Source organism: Zootoca vivipara, chromosome 1 (assembly GCF_963506605.1).
Source record: "Zootoca vivipara chromosome 1, rZooViv1.1, whole genome shotgun sequence".
NCBI classification, from domain to species: domain Eukaryota; kingdom Metazoa; phylum Chordata; class Lepidosauria; order Squamata; family Lacertidae; genus Zootoca; species Zootoca vivipara.
The window spans coordinates 123,017,457-123,037,456 of NC_083276.1; the positions used below are offsets into that span (position 1 = coordinate 123,017,457).

The window sequence follows — 20,000 nt, forward strand, 5'->3', positions numbered from 1 at the left end:
ATAGAATGAATTTTCTTTATATTAAAGAAACTGAATATTTTCCAATATATAAGAGTTTCCAACTCTCAATAAATTAATGTGCTTAGCTGAGACCAGTATTACTATAAGAAGTTAATTTCAGCGCAGGTGCCATGGTCCTGATTTTCCTTTCCCCTTTTGCTAACTTCCTTTAAGCCTAGTTTGCACATAATGCTAAACTGTTGTTTCTTAAGCCATGGCTGAGCATTTGTTAAGCTGTGGCTGCTTGGCAGTCTTCACACACAACTGGTTTGTTGACTGTCAACAAAATCATAATCCGAAGCCATAGCTTGCTTCATGAGGCTGCAGCTGGCTAAAAACCACGGGAACATAGATAGCAGCTTTAGACCAAGTCAGACTTTTTGTCCATCTAGCTCAGGGTTCCTCAAACTTGGGTCTCCAGCTGGTTTTGGACTACATTTCCCATAATCCCTGACCACTGGTCCTGCTAGCTAGGGATGATGGGAGTTATAGTCCAAAAACAGCTGGAGACCAAAGTTTGGGAAACCCTGATCTAACTTGCCTGGAGTTTTACCCAAGGACTTGTCTGACTCTAAAGAAGTAATAATAGTCCTAGAGCTAGGAGTGATGAACCTGAGGCCCAGGTATCAAACATGGCTGTCCAAGCCCCCTTCCCCCCCCCCCGGCCACTCTCCCTAGGCAACACCTCTTCACCCAAGTCCCGCTTCCTCTGGCCACACCCATGTTTGCTTCTGTCCCTACTCATGTGGCCCCTGGACTGAAAATATCCCCCCTAACCCAACAAGCCCTGGACAAATTGCCTTCAGGTAGTAAACCAAGATCTGGAAAGCTCTTGGGGTTATGGGAGCAGAACAGTTGTTTAGAAGTGAGTGTTGAGCACCCTTTTTTCTTCTTCTTGAAGTGAGCATGAACTTGCCCTTTCTTGGTGCCCTGTAGCTGAAGAAAGCCCTCGAGGAGGCCTGCACTAAATCTGGAGAAATGTCACGCCTTAACAGGGAACTGCGGGCAAAGGTAGCCGAGCAGGAGGCAGCTCTGGCCAGTCAGAAGGAGAAGCTGAAGAGACAGAAAGCATTAATCACGCAGTACTTCAATGCCAGGACTAACAATGCGCAAAATGCAGGCAAGATAAAGGTGAGCCGGTGTGCAGTGTGTGTGTGTTTCATGCAAATGATTTTAACACAGCCTGCAATCTACCATTTTGAAAGTTGCCCTCTCCACTCCTCAGTAGCAACCGGATACCAGATAGATAATTGGAGACTTCAAAGGGACCTGCTCATTGTGTTCCACTTAGCTGAGTTTCTATTGCAGCTGCAAACCAACTGGCTCTTGCAGAAGTAGAGTAGCGCTATACAGTGCTAAATTGCATTGATATGTAATCTATTAAGTTTCCTTTGCATTTTCAGCACAGATAAAAGCTGGCAAGTCAGGTGTTTTCTATTGGATCATTGTCAGGGAGGCAGGAGTTTGGCTTTTTCAGTTATACAGTCATACCTCGGTTTACGTCCGCTGTGGTTTGAGTACTCAGCGGACCCAGAAGTGTTTACTTCCGGGTTTCGTGGCGCACGGGTGTGCAGAAGCGAACTGCACAGCGTACACATGCGCAGAAGCACTCTATTGGCGCTTTGCACATTCGCGGAAGAAGCACTCCGTTAAGTACTGCTTGGGGAGCGAATGGCTCCCCGGAACCAATTGTGTCCTTAAACTGAGGTACCACTGTACATGCTGTTTGGAAACAGGCAAAACGTGTGTGCTCCGCATCCATAGAAGGTGGTTTGATAGGGCCAATTGTGACTGGATTAAAAAATTGCTGTATTAAATAACAGAACATGGATCATCGTTACAGTACAGACCACTGTTTCCTGCGTCTCTCACCAGGTACCACTTGTCAAATGATTTTGAGGGAGTAGGAAAATTTAAGGATAAGTTGCATCTATGGGTGGGTGCCATATTGATATATCGTCCCAAACCAGTTTGAAGGCCGTACAGTGGTACCTCGGCTTAAGAACTTAATTCGTTCTGGAGGTCCGTTCTTAACCTGAAACTGTTCTTAACCCGAGGTACCACTTTAGCTAATGGGGCCTCCCGCTGCCACCGCACCGCCACCACACGATTTCTGTTCTCATCCTGAAGCAAAGTTCTTAACCTGAGGTACTATTTCTGGGTTAGCGGAGTCTGTAACCTGAAGCATCTGTAACCCGAGGTACCACTGTATTGTGATATTAGTTTCATAGTTTTTGACCTGGCAATGTATCGCGAAATATGATGTGTGTTAGGGCTGGGTGATATATTGCCCCAAACCAGTTTGAAGTCTATATCATGATACTGGTTTTATAATTTTTGTGAATCAAGATGTGTGTGTGTGTTTTACAAAAATCACAATGTGGGAAAAACGGTGAAGCCAGCCAATGCCTCTACATTGCGCCATCCTTATTTCACACATTGTGATATATCAGTATATCACAATGTTTAGTTGTTGATATATCACAAAGCTGAAAACCAGATATTGCCCAGCCCTAGGTGCAACGAGGAATTTGCTTAGGGCCCTCAATGCTAGCACTTAAAATTACTGGGACTTTAGTTGACTGTCCCCTAGATCAGCCTTTGCTTCACGATCCTTTTTGCTGCCCAACACCCTGCCCTGGTTTTTATGTCCGAGGGGAAGCAAGGCAACAGCTGTGCAACATCGCTTTATTTTGGAGGGCAGTGCTATAGTCTCTCCCTCCTTGGCTTACTATTTGTGGGCACAATCCAGTGAGATTTAACTATGCTTCCTGTTGTTGAATTGCATCAGAACAAAACTTCAGGAGAGAGGCAGGCGCCGCTTAATAATAACTGCATTCTGTCACGGAAGCAAGGCATTTTCTCGGGATGTTCCCCTATCGCTTTTGTGATTTATTTCCAGGAGATTGAAACGGAATTGAGGCAAATGGAAGAGATGAAGCAGCAGTACCAGAAGAAAAACCACGAGCAGGTAGAATCTCTTCTCTGTGCAGCAGGTGGGAGTGGAGACCAGATTGAAATGCGTGCATGGGGTCGCGGGATCTGATGTCTTTTCATGCTGTAGTCCCTTAGGATCAAAGAATTTGTCGCTGAGTTAACAAAGATGCAAGGCGAGATGCAGCAGCTAGCCAGAAATCAGCAAGTGATGGAAACTGAAAACAGAAACCTTGAGAACCAGCTGGTCGCAGAACAGAAGCAAAGGCAGCGGATTCAGGAAGAGTGTCAGGTAATGGTGCCATGGCCCCACCGAGCTAAAGGGTTGTGGCTGCTGAACACACTTTGGCATTTGTCTCCATGGCAGTGGCTGCTCAGGCATCCATCAGTGGCTCTCTTCCCCAGCCCCAAGCTCTGTACATCGTAAGATAGCCCATAGCAAAGAGGTCCATAGAAGTGAGCTTCTGTTTTCCAGGTTGGGTGTGGGGCATCAGTTAAGAATCTAGACTTAAGAACCATCTGCTCTGCAGAAGAATGGCAAGCTATTTCATTCTGACTTTTCCGTAACATTCAAGGCTTTGGAAGACACAGTCAGGCACTTGAAGAAATGCAAAGAGGAAACCGAACAGAAATTGAAAGAAGCCAGCAAAGAATCGGAACATGTAAGTATCGAAGCAGAGGGGGAGAGGAATTGTCATGTCAGTATAACACGACAGTATCGCAGCTGAGCAGTGAGAGGTGTCACCGTATCAAAGAAAAAGAGAGTTCAATGTGATAGACTTCTGAGCATGCGAGGAGAATTCACATGAAATATACACACACTTGTATGAATGTTGTTGCAAATCAGCTGGAGGTGACACATTCTTAAGAGCTGTGCCTCAGATTACAGCACTGCAGTTAAATCCTTACTGTGCAAAGGATGGGTGCACAATTTCTTGTATTCTAGGCTACTCTACATACAACTATATTAAATTTACCCAGTCATGCCTAACCTTAACATTACAAAATACTAGTTACGCATTTGAGTGCTAACATATGTGCACTCTGATTTTAACAAAACCTCTTTAATGGTCTTGCTTTCATAAATGATTATATTATTGTTTTGTTAACTAAGTTGCAAGCAAGACATTTAAGAGGCTGAGCTTTGTAGGTACAATAAGAGGGATCCTTAAAAGATGATAAGCATTTATTTTGCTTTATAATAATACAATAATACAAAACGGGGTCTGATCCTGTTGGGGAGTACGATATATGTCTGATCCTTATCAGATTTGTACCAATGACTGGGAACAAGGAAGGCACCTCATGATGAATTAACCTGATGGATTAGTCCAGGCATCCCCCGACTTCGACCCTCCAGATGTTTTGGACTACAATTCCCATCTTCCCCAACCACTGGTCCTGTTAGCTAGGGATCATGGGAGTTGTAGGCCGAAACATCTGGAGGGCCGCAGTTTGGGGATGCCTGGATAGCCTGTACAGAAATACGTTCAAAGATTTCAAACCTTTTGACAAGGTGATTTGTTTCAAAGGATGCCTGGACCATGAGGTTGGAATGTAACTGAGTTTGAATGCCTTCCCTGCTGCAGATAACTGCTAACCTTGAGGAAGCTCACCACTGGTTCAAGTCAAAGTTTGATAGTCTGCAGCGTGAGCTGGTGAAAAACAGGCCGAAGAACCTTGGAGAATACTTATGTGAGGAGCATGAGAAAGAGGTCAGTAAGGGAGTGCCTTCCGCAAACAAAAAAGGTGTCATGACACAGGCTCGCTAATGGTTTGTTTCCTTGTTTGTGCTGCTGCTGAGAGCAGTAGTACACTGGGAGTGCCTGTAAAAAATCAGTTGTATGCGCTATGAAGATGGTTGCAATCAATCTGTATGCCTGTGCCAAGAGACCTCAAGATTTGTTCATTTTTAAAATGGCAGTGTGAAGAATTCATGTGAGAGAGCCCTTATTTTTCCAACAGGTGAAGCTTTCTTAAATGTGGAGGTGGGCTGCCAATGTTCTTCGTTTCATGTGCTTTCCAGAGGCATAGAGCATCCATGAGGAAGGAAGTTGGTACCTTAATTGGAAGAATAATAATAACAAATGGAAAGGATTGTGGGTGTTGAAGCTTTTATCAACTTTCTTCCTCAAACCCAGGCATCCCCAAACTGCGGCCCTCCAGATGTTTTGGCCTACAACTCCCATGATCCCTAGCTAACAGGACCAGTGGTTGGGGAAGATAGGAATTGTAGTCCAAAACATCTGGAGGGACGAAGTTTGGGGATGCCTGCTCAAACCCTTCGGCCTTCATCCTCCATGAGACAGTCCCTCATTCAAAACTCACCTCTGTTCTGAACTTAAGAACAGATTATCTGGCTCTTCCAGATATTTATTGCTGGACTGACTTTTTTTCTGATAGATTCACTAAACTAGTAAGCAGATGCCTTCATCTTAGAGGTTTGTGTGTGTTTTAGGCTTAGCCAAGAGTTACGACCTGGCCCTATCAATCTAAAAGGCTGATCTGCTCCCCTTACAGAACATGCAAGAGAAAATATTAATGTGAGTTACTTGCAGCTCTGACTAAGCATCCTATGTGTCTACAGGGAAGGCTGACCAAGCTTCCTTCTCAGGCATGCCTGAAGCGCTGGGAGACCAAGAACCACCTGCAGTTCATCAAGAGGAAATATCTAAGTGAGCTGAACAAGTGAAGGGCTGCTTTTCCAGGAGGTTCCAGGCTGCAAGGTATAATCCTGTACCTGTGAACACCACTTCTCAGGCTGCCAGTGGTGCTATACCTAGGCAGAGCCTAAGGCTGGACCTAATATGTGAGCATCCACCTACTTCCTGAAGCTAGCAGAGGAAGAACTCCTGTGTGAACTAGCTGTGCTCTATAGGGATGAAGAAAAAGTCATTTTAAAAAAGTGTATATATTATATATACACACAAACTTGACTGGCAGCTAGGAATCCTCTAAATCTTTGGGTTCAACTTTCTGATTCTTATAATGCCTCTGGGGAACTTTCAAACTGTTTTATTAAAAAAACTGTTTCTACAGCTCCCCAGCCTGCTAAATGCTTCCCCCTGGGGTCTTTAAATCCCTGCAATTGCATCTCTACACGGAGTGAGGGGCAAGTTTGTGCCAAATATATGCACAACAAGCCCAGAGGGTGTAACTGCTACAGGATAGGCTTCTCTGTAGGTAAAAGCCTTGGGGACTTTTGGAAAAATAGCAGATCTGAATCCTAAAACGGGGCAGTGTCGTAGATTATTCAAACGCACCAATGCTGGTTTCCGAAATGTCTGTCTTCCTTCATCAGCGTTCCATGGACTTGTGCTTGCTCAAAGCTACCCTTCAACATACATCTTCTCCTCCTGTAAAAATGCAGTGCTTGCTGAAAATGCTTTCCCTCTGACAATAACAGCCCGTACCTATATCTTGCAGGGGGAAGCAAATATGTCATCAGGATGGTGGGTTCGAACTCCCATCAGCCTCAGGCAGCATGGACGACAGGGCAGGAATAATGGGAGCTGTAGCCTAAAACATCTGAACAGCACTATGTTGGCCATTCCTGCTATGTATTGAACCTTATCCTCTTCCCTAAGTCTCAAGAGGTTGCGGGTGCCTTGCTCTGCTCATTAATTATTAGGTAAGGAAAACCCAAAGGCACAAAACAATCCAGTATATCATTGGTGATGAAATATTATGCAAACAGTGATTACTCTATTCTAGAATCGTTAAAGTGGAAGGGGGCAGGTGACAAATTCACACAGCTAGGAACAGTTGCGTGGGCCTGCAAAAGGAAGCTTGGGTACCGAGCAAAACTGGCCTCAGAGCCTCCCTAAATCATGGGCAACAATGTACTGTACTTCTGGTACCTTTCCTCTTGTTTGACCGCTACCATGTAATATATAAATCTGATCTGTGTGTGTAGGGAGGAGGTGTGTGTATTTAAAAATTAAAGCATACTATTTGTTTTCTACAACAGTCTGTGTTTCTCTCCCTGTTGAACAACCTCTTCTTCCTCTTTAAGCTGTAATACACGAAAATGAGGTGCGCTCACCTGTAGGACGACATGTTGCATATACGATAAGTAGTGACAGTAATGTATACATTTAATCAAACAAGCGTTAACTCCTTTCTGGAACCACATTCTTTTTAAAACAAGTGTCAAGCAGCCAATAATGCATTTATAAGATTGCATATACAGTATACATACATATACATATATATATATATGCGCAAAGGACAAGGTAAAGGGAATAGAGCTTGTGACAGGATAGTTTAAGACTGCAGTCCTGTGCACAGGAGTGGTTGTGGATGCCCTTAATAATAATATTTATTTGCCACTCATCTGACTGGGTTGCCCCAGCCACTCTGGGCAGCTTCCAGCAAACTGAAACACAATGAAACATCAACTACTAAAAAACTTCTATATACAGGGCTGCCTTGTTGATTGTATTTCTGAAGGGTAACTAGAACGACACTTCTGTGCAGTATACTGGCAATCAAGCGTGGATTGGTAGAGTTAGCATCCTACAGCACAATCCTGTTTATGTCTGCTCAGAAATAAGTCGCAATGGGTCTTACTTCAAGGTGAGCAGGTATAGCTTTAGTTCAAACCATCTCTCTCTCTCGCTCCGGTTTCAGAAAGCAAAAAAATGGTTAGATTTCACAAACAAGTTCACATGGGTGCAAACAAACAATACAGTAACTTACGAATCTCCTTAGTAATGAACTGTTGGACAAACACGCACGTGGAAAAAGGATCCAAAGGTTTCGCTAGGTTCATCGATTATGGGGTATTCCAGACACAGAGGACTAATGTATATTAAATATCCTTGAAAGCAGGCACCTGATCTATTCCCACTGAAGAGGTAGGAGCCTTTTTGCTGGTGAGTTATCCAACACATTTCATTTACTCAATTGTACATTCCCAATTGTACATTCTGAGCAAAATGTCCCAAGTTCTGTGTGCTTGGCTATTAGGATGTGCGACTTACTCAGTTCACAATTTGTATGTTAAAAAACACTGCACATTCCAGAACTCCTGTTAGGTTGGGGTCAGTGTCACGCCTTAGATCTGCTTAATCCTTAGCAGGGATCCTCTTCGTAAAAACCTGCACCGTCTACTTGGCTGCTTCACGTTCAGCCAATCCGGAGAAATCTTTAAGCAGAGGTTGCCAGGTGTCACAAAGCCTCAGATCCATGAAAGGCAGCGGCATATTACCAGGTTCCCATCCCCTCAAAAGCAGGGAAAGTAATCCATCGTATTTCATTCAATTCCTTTTCAATGCTAGCTTTCACCTCACACAATTCCGTACGTGTACAGCATTTTCCGAGCCATTCTAATATTTCCACTGCTCTGGTAGATGAGCGATAAATTGAAGGCAACATCCCTTCGCAAGTCTGTTTGGTCGGCTTCTATTCCCTAGTTGAAGGAAGAAAAACAACTTGCCTGAACAAGTGCAACAAAAGGGGTACTTGTCACATATTGCATACATGATAATACAGCAGTTTCATCACAGCCATTCCAGCCTGCCAAAGCTCTCAAATCCTCTTTCAGAATGCAAGTGCTAGTAGGCAGCTCTCTTAACACAGATTTTGAATCTGTCACACTTCTCCAAAAATTATAAAGCGGTACACGGGCAAACCCTGAGATGACTTTAAAAACTTATGTCAAGATGGTCAAACGGTTGTTGTTATTTATTAATTATTATTATTAAAGCCCAACAACAGAGCTGAGTCTTTGTGTGGAGGATGAAGGAAGTTTGGAAGCAGCAACCTGCTAGGGAAATGGAAGGACAGGAAAGCCATTTTTCATAGGAAACACCAACTGTTCCTTTCCTTCCAGCAGCAGTAACATAAAGGCCTCCTCAGATGGGACTAGTGGGCTACTCATCTCAAAGCAGTGCAACATGCAAACTGAAGCTCGGCAGCTTCCATGAGATGCAAAAGTCAACTTTTCAATGGATACAAGAGTAGATTTCCTGTCTGTGGAGGGCGGTATTGTCTTAAGTCTTGCATAAACGTACGAGGAATTAACAGTGATCGGAATTATGTGCCATTTTAGGAGGCGGGTTTGCCATTTTAAAAGCCAATGCTGCCGGGGGGGGGGGGAATAGAGCTGGAATTTGCCTGCATTTGCTTTGTATGGTCATAATTTTCAAATACGATTGGGTAACTAGGCGCAGTCATGAAAGGCATCAAGGGGTACAATTTATCGATAACCGATTTTGAATGGAGTCCCTTGGGCACAAAACTCAACCTTGCTGTATCTTGGGGTTGGCGGTGTTAGCATTTTTAGCTGCCTGGGGAGCGTAAGCACACTTCCTAGAAAAGCTTTACTGTTGGTGTTTTGCACTACTTGTCCTGCTTTTTCAGCAAGAAACATTCCAGCTACCCACCCAAACTTATGTTTTATGCTTCTAATCTGTTTATTTTGCAAATCTTTAACACCTGTTATTAAAAGCGGTACCACTTTAGTATAATGAGTTGAAAAAGATGTTTAGATATACTTTCCCAAAAGAACCGGAAGCATTTTTGTTAGGAATAATAGGAGGAGAGATTAGAAAAGAAGATCAAGTATTGTTTATGTATGCGACAACCGCGGCTAGGACTTTGTTAGCCCAAAAATGGAAACTACAGGAATTACCAACAATTGAGGAGTGGCAGATTAAAATGATGGATTATGCTGAACTCGCTAGGTTGACTTGCAAGAGTCGCGACCAAGGGGAGACAAGGTTTCAAAAAGACTGGAGTAAATATGTGGATTATATGGAGAAAAACTGTAGATCTTTAAAAACACTTGCAGGATTGAAATAAATCCTACGAATTGATTAAAAAAGTCAAAAAGGAACTGCAAAAATGGAGTCAACAAGAAACCCGCATGAAGGGAGGGGGGGAAGTCGTAGCTCGGCAGAGCAAGATGTAAGATGAAAATTTAAGATGTCTTGTATAAAAGATTGTTTTTTTATTATTTTAATTGGATAAATTGGAAAATGGAATAAAATTTATTATAAAAATAAATAAATAAAAGCGGTACCACTTTGGATTACCTCCCTTGGCCTTCCACAATGTCAGAAAATGGAGCATAGCATGCTAAAACCATTACAGTCATACCTTGGTTTAAGTACGCCTTGGTTTGAGTATTTTCAGTTTAAGTACTCCGCGGACCCGTCTGGAATGGATTAATCCACTTTCCATTACTTTCAATGGGAAAGTTCGCTTCAGGTTAAGTACAGACTTCCGGAACCAATTGTGTTTGTAAACCGAGGTACCACTGTAATGGAGAACCCTGCACTTTGCAAGCATGGTTCAAATGTCTGTTTCAATTGCAATGGGCTAAGATTTCCATACATTACCTCTAGGACCAGAGGGGGAAGCTCCAGTGCCTTCTGGTAATAGTGAATTGCCAAATGTACCAATCCCAACTGATGAAGGCCACGGCCTAAATTGTAAAAAGATTCTTGACAGGAACCACGGAGGCTCAGATATTGCTGGAGGAATGAGAAGCCCTGTATACAAGGTGGGAGAGGGAGAAAGGTCTTGTGTGAAAACCAGAAATTCTAAGGAACAAGAAGCATTAAGTCAAATGTAGAGCTGTCTTTGCCCCCAATAAGGTTTCTTGCCCCAGCTTCGAATACAGTCATACCTTGGAAGTCAAACGGAATCCGTTCCAGAAGTCTCTTCGACTTCCAAAGTGTTTGGAAACCAAAGCACGACTTCTGATTGGCTGCAGGAAGCTCCTGCAGCCATTCGGAAGCCCTGTCGGATGTTCGGCTTCCAGAAACAGTCCACAAACCAAAACAGTCACTTATGGGTTTGCGGCGTTCGGGAGCCAAAATGTTCGGGAACTAAGCTGTTCCAAAACCAAGGTACAACTGTACTTGGAATGAGAGTGGAATTTTAAAACCAGCCATTGCCATATTTATTTAATTCTTGGACAACATTTTTAATCTGAAAGAGTCAAGAGCAGGTTGCAATGGCAGTCAAAAGGATTCCCATGGCCATTCTCTCTGGATGAGCAAGATGGCTGTTTTTTAAGTCCACCATTCTCCTAACTCTCAAAACTAGGACTTGGTCAGATGCTAGCATATAGTACAAGGATGTGGAGTTGAAAAAAACGGAGATTGACTTTGGCCCTAGGAAGAGAAAACACAAGCCCCCACCGCTCCTCACCCTGGATCCTGCCCATTGTTATCTGCTGTATCTGTATCCCACCTTACATTGCATTCTGATCATTTTGTTTGCTTACTGAGTCTTTTGGAAAAAACCTACAAAGCAGCAATTCCAATACATATGTTTCTTCTCTCTGCATCCTGCCACAAATCTTAATACGTAACTGTACTTGCAGTCCCAATTTGTTTGAGAAAACAAAGCAAAAAAAAAAAAAAACCCAACCCGGCAAGACGTTATTTCTTATGACGTAGGAGAATAAAACCCATGGAAGAGTTCTTTAAAACCAAAGTGATAATTACCAGGCCAAATTCACTTGACAATGCTTCATCTGGTACGCAGGCTGAGACCCTACCTGCCTGCAAACTGTCTCGCCAGAGTGGTGCATGCTCTAGTTATCTCTCGCTTGGACTACTGCAATGCGCTCTACATGGGGCTACCTTTGAAGGTGACCCGGAAACTACAACTAACCCAGAATGTGGCAGCTAGACTGGTGACTGGGAGCGGCCACCGAGACCACATAACACCGGTCCTGAAAGACCTACATTGGCTCCCAGTACGTTTCCGAGCACAATTCAAAGTGTTGGTGCTGACCTTTAAAGCCCTAAACGGCCTCGGTCCAGTATACCTGAAGGAGCATCTCCTCCCCCATCATTCTGCCCAGACACTGAGGTCCAGCGCCAAGGGCCTTCTGGCAGTTTCCTCGCTACGAGAAGCCAAGTTACAGGGAACCAGGCAGAGGGCCTTCTCAGTAGTGGCACCCACCCTGTGGAATGCCCTCCCACCAGAGGTCAAAGAGAACAACAATTACCAGACCTTTAGAAGGCATCTTAAGGCAGCCCTGTTTAGGGAAGCTTTTAATGTTTGATGGATTTCTGTATTTTAATGTTTTGTTGGAAGCCGCCCAGAGTGGCTGGGGGAACCCGGCCAGATGGGCGGGGTATAAATAATAAATTTTATTATTATTATTATTATTATTATTATTATTATTATTATTATTATTGAGTTCAGTCTCCCTTCTTTTTTAACATGCCCATTTTCTCTTAAGAATCTCAGCATATCCCTGTAACCAAGGAAGCCAAGAGTGACTATCTTGTTCCCCATGAGCACTGTGAATAGTGCTCATTCTGCTAGAAGAATTACATCCAAAATGGAATTGATCACTGTATTTCAGACTTTAATCCAGAAGGGTGGGCCACGTCCAAAAGCAAGAGACCAACGGAGCAAACAGAATTGGATTAGAGAAAACACAAGGAAAAATACACACTCTTCTACCAAGGTGACAGACAAGCAGTAGAACAGACTTGCACAGCAACATTTAGAATCCTTTGCTCATACCAGCAAGATTTCAGAGTGAGGATTTAGTGGCCAGAGTTAAAGGGCAGCATTAGCTTGATATAATGTACAGTATTCTGTTCTATCAGCTATTCCACTCAGAGAAGACTAAAAATCCAAAGAGGTAAATAGTTTTCAAGCTGTATAAAGGTAGAATACAATCCAGTCAAGGCATAGACGTTTTCATTCTTGTTAGCTGGAATGGGAGAGTTAAGCTCACATTCATCAAATCGTCTCCCCTAAAAAATCAGTAGGACTTAAAAAGTTTCACTGGGGCTGGATTGCATTCTATCTATATATATGTTAACTTAGTCTTTATGGAGTAAGCTAGGTTTCTGTTGACATATTCAAGACTGTGTACCTATCAGTCCTAAGTATTCTGTACTCGGAAGTAAATCCCACTGCGTTCAATGAGATTCATTCCCAAGGAAGTGAAAATAGAACTGCAGCCTTAATTTTAGGGCATATAGGAGTTATAAAATCAATGTAAGGGAAGAAAATTCTGCTTTGGTTTTGATTGGGGAAAAGGCAAAATAAAATTATTATGTAGATAGGAAAAATGAAGCCCACAGTGGTTGGTTTTTAGTACTTCCAGTACAATTTGTGTGCTAAGAGGCCTATGGTTGCAAAAGTCTATTTGCTAAATCCCAGCAGAAAATACATTCTGGGTGCTCATAGCTGTGGTAGAAAAATGGTATAGAGGTGAAACAACACAAAATGCCCACGATGTACTTAATCCATATATTCTCCAGAGCAAACCAAATATTGAAACAGAGAGAATAGCCATACGTGTGTGTAAAACTAACAAAATGATCAATAATGACTTCAAAGTAAGCTGCATTTATGCTTTATCAGACACCAATGAGGGGAAACCATAAGACCCATTTCAACCCTTGCCGCTCAACATGCTAAATAATAATAACAATTATTATTATTATTATTTATTTATACCCCACCCATATGGTTGGGTTTCCTCAGCCACTCTTGGCGGCTCCCAACAGAATATTAAAAACACAATAAACCATCATAGCATGAGAACATGCTATGCAACCATGTGCTACAAAAGAGGAAGAGCGGGATAAAAACCCAAAAAAATAAACTCACCTGTACTATAAGCGTGTGCCTTTTTAACACATACTTCTGAGAGGCCATGTGGATGAAAGTCAGGCCTATACAAAGGCTATAGAGAGGCTCGGTGGGATTACTGCGGAAAGCTTGTACGTACTGCCCTAGGAGGAAACAGCGAATGGCTTTGAAATACTGTTTATTAAAACCATGTGCTTAACAAAAAGCCTTTCAGATACTTCCATAACGAACACAGCTCACTGAAGTTGCCTTTGGCTGCCCCCCTATTCACCAGGAACCCCTGACCTTCAGGGGAACTTTTTCAGCAGGGCTCCTACTAGGGAGGAGGTGGAGGTGGCAAAGGGAATGGAACAGCTCTGTAATCCAACCCATGGATTTCTTACATATGTGGATTACACTTTTTTTCAAGCATCAGATGCAGTGGAATCTCTACTTTACACAGGGGTTCTGTTTCCGGCCCCCAATTCTGCCTCCACACCTGCCCCCTTTTGGAGCCCAAAACAACACACCTTGTCATCAGTGGGAGTGCATGTGCTGATCACACAGAAGCGGGGAGACGCCTGCATTCTGCTTACTGTTCAACTTGCACAGCTCGTGAGTTACGAAGAGTAACAGCAAACTCCTTTTCATTCCTGACCATAAATTGCTGTTGGTTTTTTTACTTTTTAAAAGCTCCCTATAGATTCTTCACAAATGTTCACACACATATAGGCTCTGCTTTACATTACGTCCATTAACAATTATTTAGCTAAATGATGAAAGCAAACCAGCATCACCTTTCATCTCTACCGTGTTTCTCCGAAAATAAGACACCGTCTTATATTTATTTTTCCTCAAAAATTCACACTAGGGCTTATTTTCAGGGGATGTCCTATTTTTTTCCTCCTGCCGCGGCCAGCATTGCCGCTGCGCCTATCACTATGGCTTATTTTTGGGGTATGGCTTATATTCCTTGAATGCTTAAAAATCCTGCTATGACTTATTTTATGACTACGTCTTAAAATAGGGGAAACGGGACTCAGAGGGGTAGCTGTGCTCGTCTGTTGCAACAAAAGCAAGCAGCCTTGTGTGGCACTTTAAAAGGCTAACAGATTAATTATGGCAAAAGCTATTTTGGTTCAGTGTCTTGTTTATCAGATATCTGCCTAACAGGCAATTGGTTTTGACAATGCTCATCAGATCTGAGTGGATAAGAGCTTCATGAGCACATTCACAGACATGCAGCCTTCTGCAGAGCTTCCAGTGTCCTAATTAGGGACATTATCTAAGCCCACTCTCTCAAGCATTGATTCTCAAACCTGGGTTCCCAGCTCTTGTTGGACTAGAAAATAGGTAGGCAAATTAAGGCCCGGGGGCCAGATCCGGCCCAATCGCCTTCTAAATTCGGCCCGTGGGACAGTCCAGGAATCAGCGTGTTTTTACATGAGTAAAATGTGTGCTTTTATTTAAAATACATCTCTGTGTTATTTGTGGGGCATAGGAATTCATTCTTTTTTAAAAATATAGTCCGGCCCCCCACAAGGTCAGAGGGACAGTGGACCGCCCCCCTGCTGAAAAAGTTTGCTGACTCCTGGACTAGAACTTCGATCAACCCTGACCACTGGTCCTGCTAGCTAGGGATGGATGATGGGAGTTGTAGTCCAACCATGTCTGGGGAACCAAGTTTGAGAAACACTGCATTCTAAAGGAAGGGTTGAGATGTTCAACATCAAACACTTTCATCAGAGGTTGCATTTGTGAGGTTTATCAAGCAATACTAATGGTCTCTTACCAAGAGCGTGCTTAAAGCTACCAGACACGAAGGCATTGTGGCCATTCAAGACACAGAGCGCATGATTGTCGGGGTTCTTCAGCATCAATCGAAGGCAGAAACGGTGATGCCGCACATCCTGCGAGTGCATGGTGATTTGGTTGAAGATATTCCAAAGCTGAGGTTTGTTGACGTGTTCCATGACCATTATCCTATGGAGGAAGCAAACACCAGTTAGACTCACTCAGAGACCAAAGGAATCGTACTTTAATCACTAAAGGCAAGAGTCTGGTTCAGATGCATGCCAGACAGGCAGTGCTATTTGCGCAGTCAACCTCCAGCCCAATGAAGCCCTTTGGAGCAACTCACCTGATGTAATTGTAAGCTTTTCGGAAATTCTTGTCCAGGATTGCAGCCGAGAGACCAAAGTATTCCAGTTCTTTACGCTTCTGCCTGTCGTCATAGAACGAATAGTATTCCAGCGAAGAGTCCACTAGGAGTTCTGCCTCTTTGTAGCGAGAAAGATCGCACAAAGCGTAGATTGCCTTCAGAAGGAGGCTCCACCAGTCGTCTTTCGTCAGCACGCTTGTAAGCACCACAAATATTGCTGTAATAGAATTATAAGCAATATCTTAATCCATTCTGAACATCAAGAGCTCATCCTTCAGTATGACAATTCTCAGGGTGGAAAACCAAAATAAAACCTAAGGCGATAAAAGCTGCAAATAAAACTATCTGAAGGGGACAAGCCTGCTGTTGGCAGAAATAATCTCTATAGGCAATTGTTTCCATAACGTGCTTGTCACTAAGAAGAAAACCTTCACAATGGCATCCAACCCAGTTGACAGAACTACCAGGTAGTTATCCATTCTTGCAATTGAAGAGCAGAAATATACACCTGACAAAGATGCACAATTTAAGAGATGTAGGTCTCCACAACGACACAGAATCAGAACATTACAGGACAGGAATATTCTAGGCCTCATATACTAGAGGTCAGATTCCCTACCTTTACCATTCAAGGAGGAGGAGGCAAGAGGAGATTTTATCACGCCAAAAATGCCTTCTAGGACAAGACAAGCCTCTTCTTTAAAAACGAAAACACATACAAACACACACTGCTGGTTACCTTTTGCATCACAGTTAGTAGTTTCCTGATCGTCGTTATCGGATATTTTATCCCTCGACACTTTAATTAGATAAAGGTGCCTTTCGCCAGACTTGGAACTGGATATTAAACACACCTGAGCTCGGTTCATAGCAACCTGGAAGACAGTCAAGAAGAATCAAAATATGTAGATGTTGAGCACATTGGAATCTAGGAATAGCCATTGCTGCAGTCAATTTCATGGTTAGGTACAGACCATCGTTGTTTTAACTTGTGAAAGTATTCCAAACTCAAGCTGAAAAGCGCCAGTATTTCTGCTGGTGCAGAATACATAAGGTTTATGTAAAATAAATAAAACTGGTGTAATGGAACAAGATAGCACTGTCAACAGCTGAACATTATCCACAGGTTCCTGTTGCATGAAACCAAAGAAACTGGGCCCAAACAAGGGGCAATGTCTATAAGGCGGTCACCAAACACAGCACAAGTTCTTTTAAAAATAATACTGTAATAGCAATTTCCCAGTTGTCATCATGTCCATATATATATATCATGCACTTAGCAGGGGGTGTTTTAGACTAGGTGTGCTGTTTGAAGGAGGAGATGGAATAATTCGCTTACCTTTAACAGCATGGCTAACATGGTGAGCAAGGAATCAACGTAGCCATATGTGTTGCCTTGAGAGTACAGCAGCGTTGAACGATGAAGCAGCAGTTTCAGTTCCTGAGCGCCACATGGAGAAAGTTAGATCGCACAAAGTCCTCTCTTCCATTTATTAGTACTTTACAAACGTTAATAATAGACTACTGGCATTAGAAGGAAGTCTGTCCCCTCCCCCGTCCCCCCAATGACTGAGGGACCAGAAAGAGAAGGATCTTTTTACTTGCAACAGCCAAATGTATTTATCCATATGGTAAAGAAAATTACAGCACAGCATCTTCCAAATAATTTAAACGCAGAAGAGCAATGTAAACCACAAAGCTCATAATATTTGCTACTATTAAAAGGATTTATTTACTAGGGAAAATTTATAATTTACTTAGGAGACCACTGTAAGCAGATGTACTGTAATGAAAACAGCAGGATTTTAATCTCGCTTGTTTGTTTTTTAAATAAACTTTTTATCGAGGATTTTCTTGGTTTACAAAGGTAATGCAGTGTCTCATAATTTTTCCATTGTTACACATCAATCTTGCTTGTTGAGACATTAGGAAGAAGAGAGGGGGGAAGAGGGGGGCGGGATGGGGGAGTTTTCCTTGATATATGCAATAATAAATAAAGTAAGAGACAGGCAGGCAGGTGGGCAAAGGACAGGCGAACGCTTACTTGCTGAGCGGCGTTGGCATCTTGTGCCAGGGTGTCTGGGTCATACATGGGCTCGAGTGCTTCCAGGGCTTTCTCAGGCCGGCCCAATTGCTGCTGGAGGGTAGAGAGAGATATCCTGGCATCCAGGTGCAAAGGGGCGAGGTCGACAACTTTGCCATAGCTCTCCGCCGCACGATCGATGTAGCCCAAAGCTTTCAAGCACTCTGGAAAGAAAGGCAAAGAATTGCTGCCCCACTTAGCCCAGCCAGATGGGTGGGGTACAGATAGTAAATTACTACTACTACTACTACTACTACTACTACTACTACTGATGTTTGGTTTTATTTTTATTTTGCTTTTAATCTGTCTTTAGCTTTTTTATAGTTTATTTATGATTACGTATTGCAATTTCCACATTCACATATACGCTCTCACTGTTAGCATTGTCCCTTATGAAAATACATTCAACGACAGCCCTTATTCCCCTTCCCTGGTTCTTTTAATTTTCCCACTACTCCTGCATATTCTTATGCATCCATTTAATTCAATTTCTCCCCTTATTCTCCCTTTATTTACATTACACTGTTGAATTTATCTTAGTCCTGCTAGCTTGTTTTCACTTGTTTACACTTATTTTCCAAATACTCCACAAATATTTCCCACTCCTCTTTATATACTTGATCTTCTTGCTCTCTTATTTTATTTTGTTAGACCTGCTAGTTCTACATACTCTATCATTTTAATTTGCCAATCCTCCTTATTGGGGTCCTCACTCACCCGCCATTTTTGGGCTAGCAAAATATAAGAATATTTTGGGCTAGCAAACATATAAGAATATTTTTTTCTGAGATATGGGTACTTCTGACGTCTGCAGCATTCCCAAAAGGAATGCCTCTGGTTTTGGGGAAAATGTTTTTTAAAAAACATTTTTGTCATCTCGTTATATATCCTTTCCCAATACTCTTTAACTATTTTGCATGCCCACCACATATGAAAAAATGTTTCTTTTGTTTCCTTACATTCCCAACATACATCAGATTTGCACATCTTAGCTTGTTTTTTAGCTTCTATTATTTTACTTTCTGGTTTTATGTTTTTATACTGCTCGAAACAGCTATGATGCATTTTTAGGGGACCAGTGGCATATAAATATAAGGATTAATAAATACATAAAATCTAATCATTATAAGGCATTAAAAGGAATGCTCCTAAAGAAATTGCTTTTTTGCAAGAGACTCTTAAATCTATCCTGGTCGGGGTCTTTCAGCCTCACTGTGAATCTTGCCACCTTACCTTCCAAGTCCCGGACTGCAGAATCCGGGACCGGCAGCCGTGTGATACCGGAAGTTGTGTCGACGTAACTTCCAGTGTCGCTTTGCCCTTCTATGGGCACCAAAAATGGTCGCTGCCAGCTTCAAACGTAGCTTCTACGCATGACCGGAAGTGCGTCGACGCGACTTCCAGTGTCGGCGGCGGCCATTTTTGGTGCCCATAGAAGGGCAAATCAGAAAACAAAAATGGCCGCTGGCAGGAGAAAATAACGGAGAAAAACGGGAGACGAAGTGATACGGGGGACCACCGGGAAAAGGTAAGTAAAAACGGGGGTTTCCCGGGGGAAACGTGGTACTTGGCAGCTATGCTTGCCACCCCTGAAATCAGCACCCCTAGTATTAGGGTCCCAAAAAAACCCCAACCACCTTATCTTCCACTAAGAAATGCAGCCCATCTAGTGTGTCAGAAGAGCTTTCTAGCAATTTCAGCAGCGTTGTTACCTGCGTGACGGAGCCAAACAACCGCCAAATTGTATCTTTCTGAGCACACCAGGGAACTCAGAAGGGGGAGTGCAGAATTGTACTCTCCGACATCAAGGAATGCTTCTGCAACATCGAGATACAAATCTCCCATGTCCTCAGGGTTCTGCTCCACTAGTGTGGTCAATAGGAGCTGGCAGAACAACAACAACAAAAATCAAGCACAAAAATTTTTAAATGAAAACATTAATCGTAAACAGATGCAAAAAAATATAATGAAATGATCGATTAACTGAATTTCTAGAACATTTTGTAAAGTAATCTTGCTTTAGTCCAGGCATCCCCAAACTTTGGCCCTCCAGATGTTTTGGACTACAATTCCCACCATCCCTGACCACTGGTCCTGTTAGGTAGGGATCATGGGAGTTGTAGGCCAAAACATCTGGAGGGCCGCAGTTTGGGGATGCCTGCTTTAGTCAATACATCTCTCCGCGGACAAATTGAAAACATTAAATCCAAACCATGTATTGCAGCATCCCATTCCCCTGAAGACCAACTAATTTCAAAAAAT

General features: G+C 42.8%; 2 protein-coding genes across 3 annotated transcripts in view; one reads left to right on the top strand and one right to left on the bottom strand.

Annotated features, from left to right (window-relative positions):
• Positions 1 to 6,401, top strand: part of CCDC150 (coiled-coil domain containing 150) — a 39,794-nt gene extending 33,393 nt beyond the window's left edge. For both annotated transcript variants that reach the window (XM_060281499.1, XM_060281497.1), the window contains 6 exons: positions 937 to 1,131; positions 2,903 to 2,971; positions 3,065 to 3,226; positions 3,510 to 3,596; positions 4,524 to 4,649; positions 5,522 to 6,401. In XM_060281499.1, coding sequence (XP_060137482.1) covers positions 937 to 1,131; positions 2,903 to 2,971; positions 3,065 to 3,226; positions 3,510 to 3,596; positions 4,524 to 4,649; positions 5,522 to 5,626 — 744 coding nt within the window. In that variant the 3' untranslated portion in view covers positions 5,627 to 6,401. The remainder of the gene's footprint in view (positions 1 to 936; positions 1,132 to 2,902; positions 2,972 to 3,064; positions 3,227 to 3,509; positions 3,597 to 4,523; positions 4,650 to 5,521) is intronic.
• A 76-nt stretch (positions 6,402 to 6,477) lies between these two features.
• GTF3C3 (general transcription factor IIIC subunit 3) overlaps positions 6,478 to 20,000 on the bottom strand; it is a 28,564-nt gene continuing 15,041 nt past the window's right edge. Inside the window, exons 10-18 of the mRNA XM_035136563.2 lie at positions 19,451 to 19,622; positions 17,700 to 17,902; positions 16,995 to 17,096; positions 16,395 to 16,530; positions 15,635 to 15,872; positions 15,287 to 15,477; positions 13,534 to 13,658; positions 10,281 to 10,433; positions 6,478 to 8,347 (exon numbers count right to left, since the gene is read on the bottom strand). Coding sequence (XP_034992454.2) covers positions 8,225 to 8,347; positions 10,281 to 10,433; positions 13,534 to 13,658; positions 15,287 to 15,477; positions 15,635 to 15,872; positions 16,395 to 16,530; positions 16,995 to 17,096; positions 17,700 to 17,902; positions 19,451 to 19,622 — 1,443 coding nt within the window. The 3' untranslated portion in view covers positions 6,478 to 8,224. The remainder of the gene's footprint in view (positions 8,348 to 10,280; positions 10,434 to 13,533; positions 13,659 to 15,286; positions 15,478 to 15,634; positions 15,873 to 16,394; positions 16,531 to 16,994; positions 17,097 to 17,699; positions 17,903 to 19,450; positions 19,623 to 20,000) is intronic.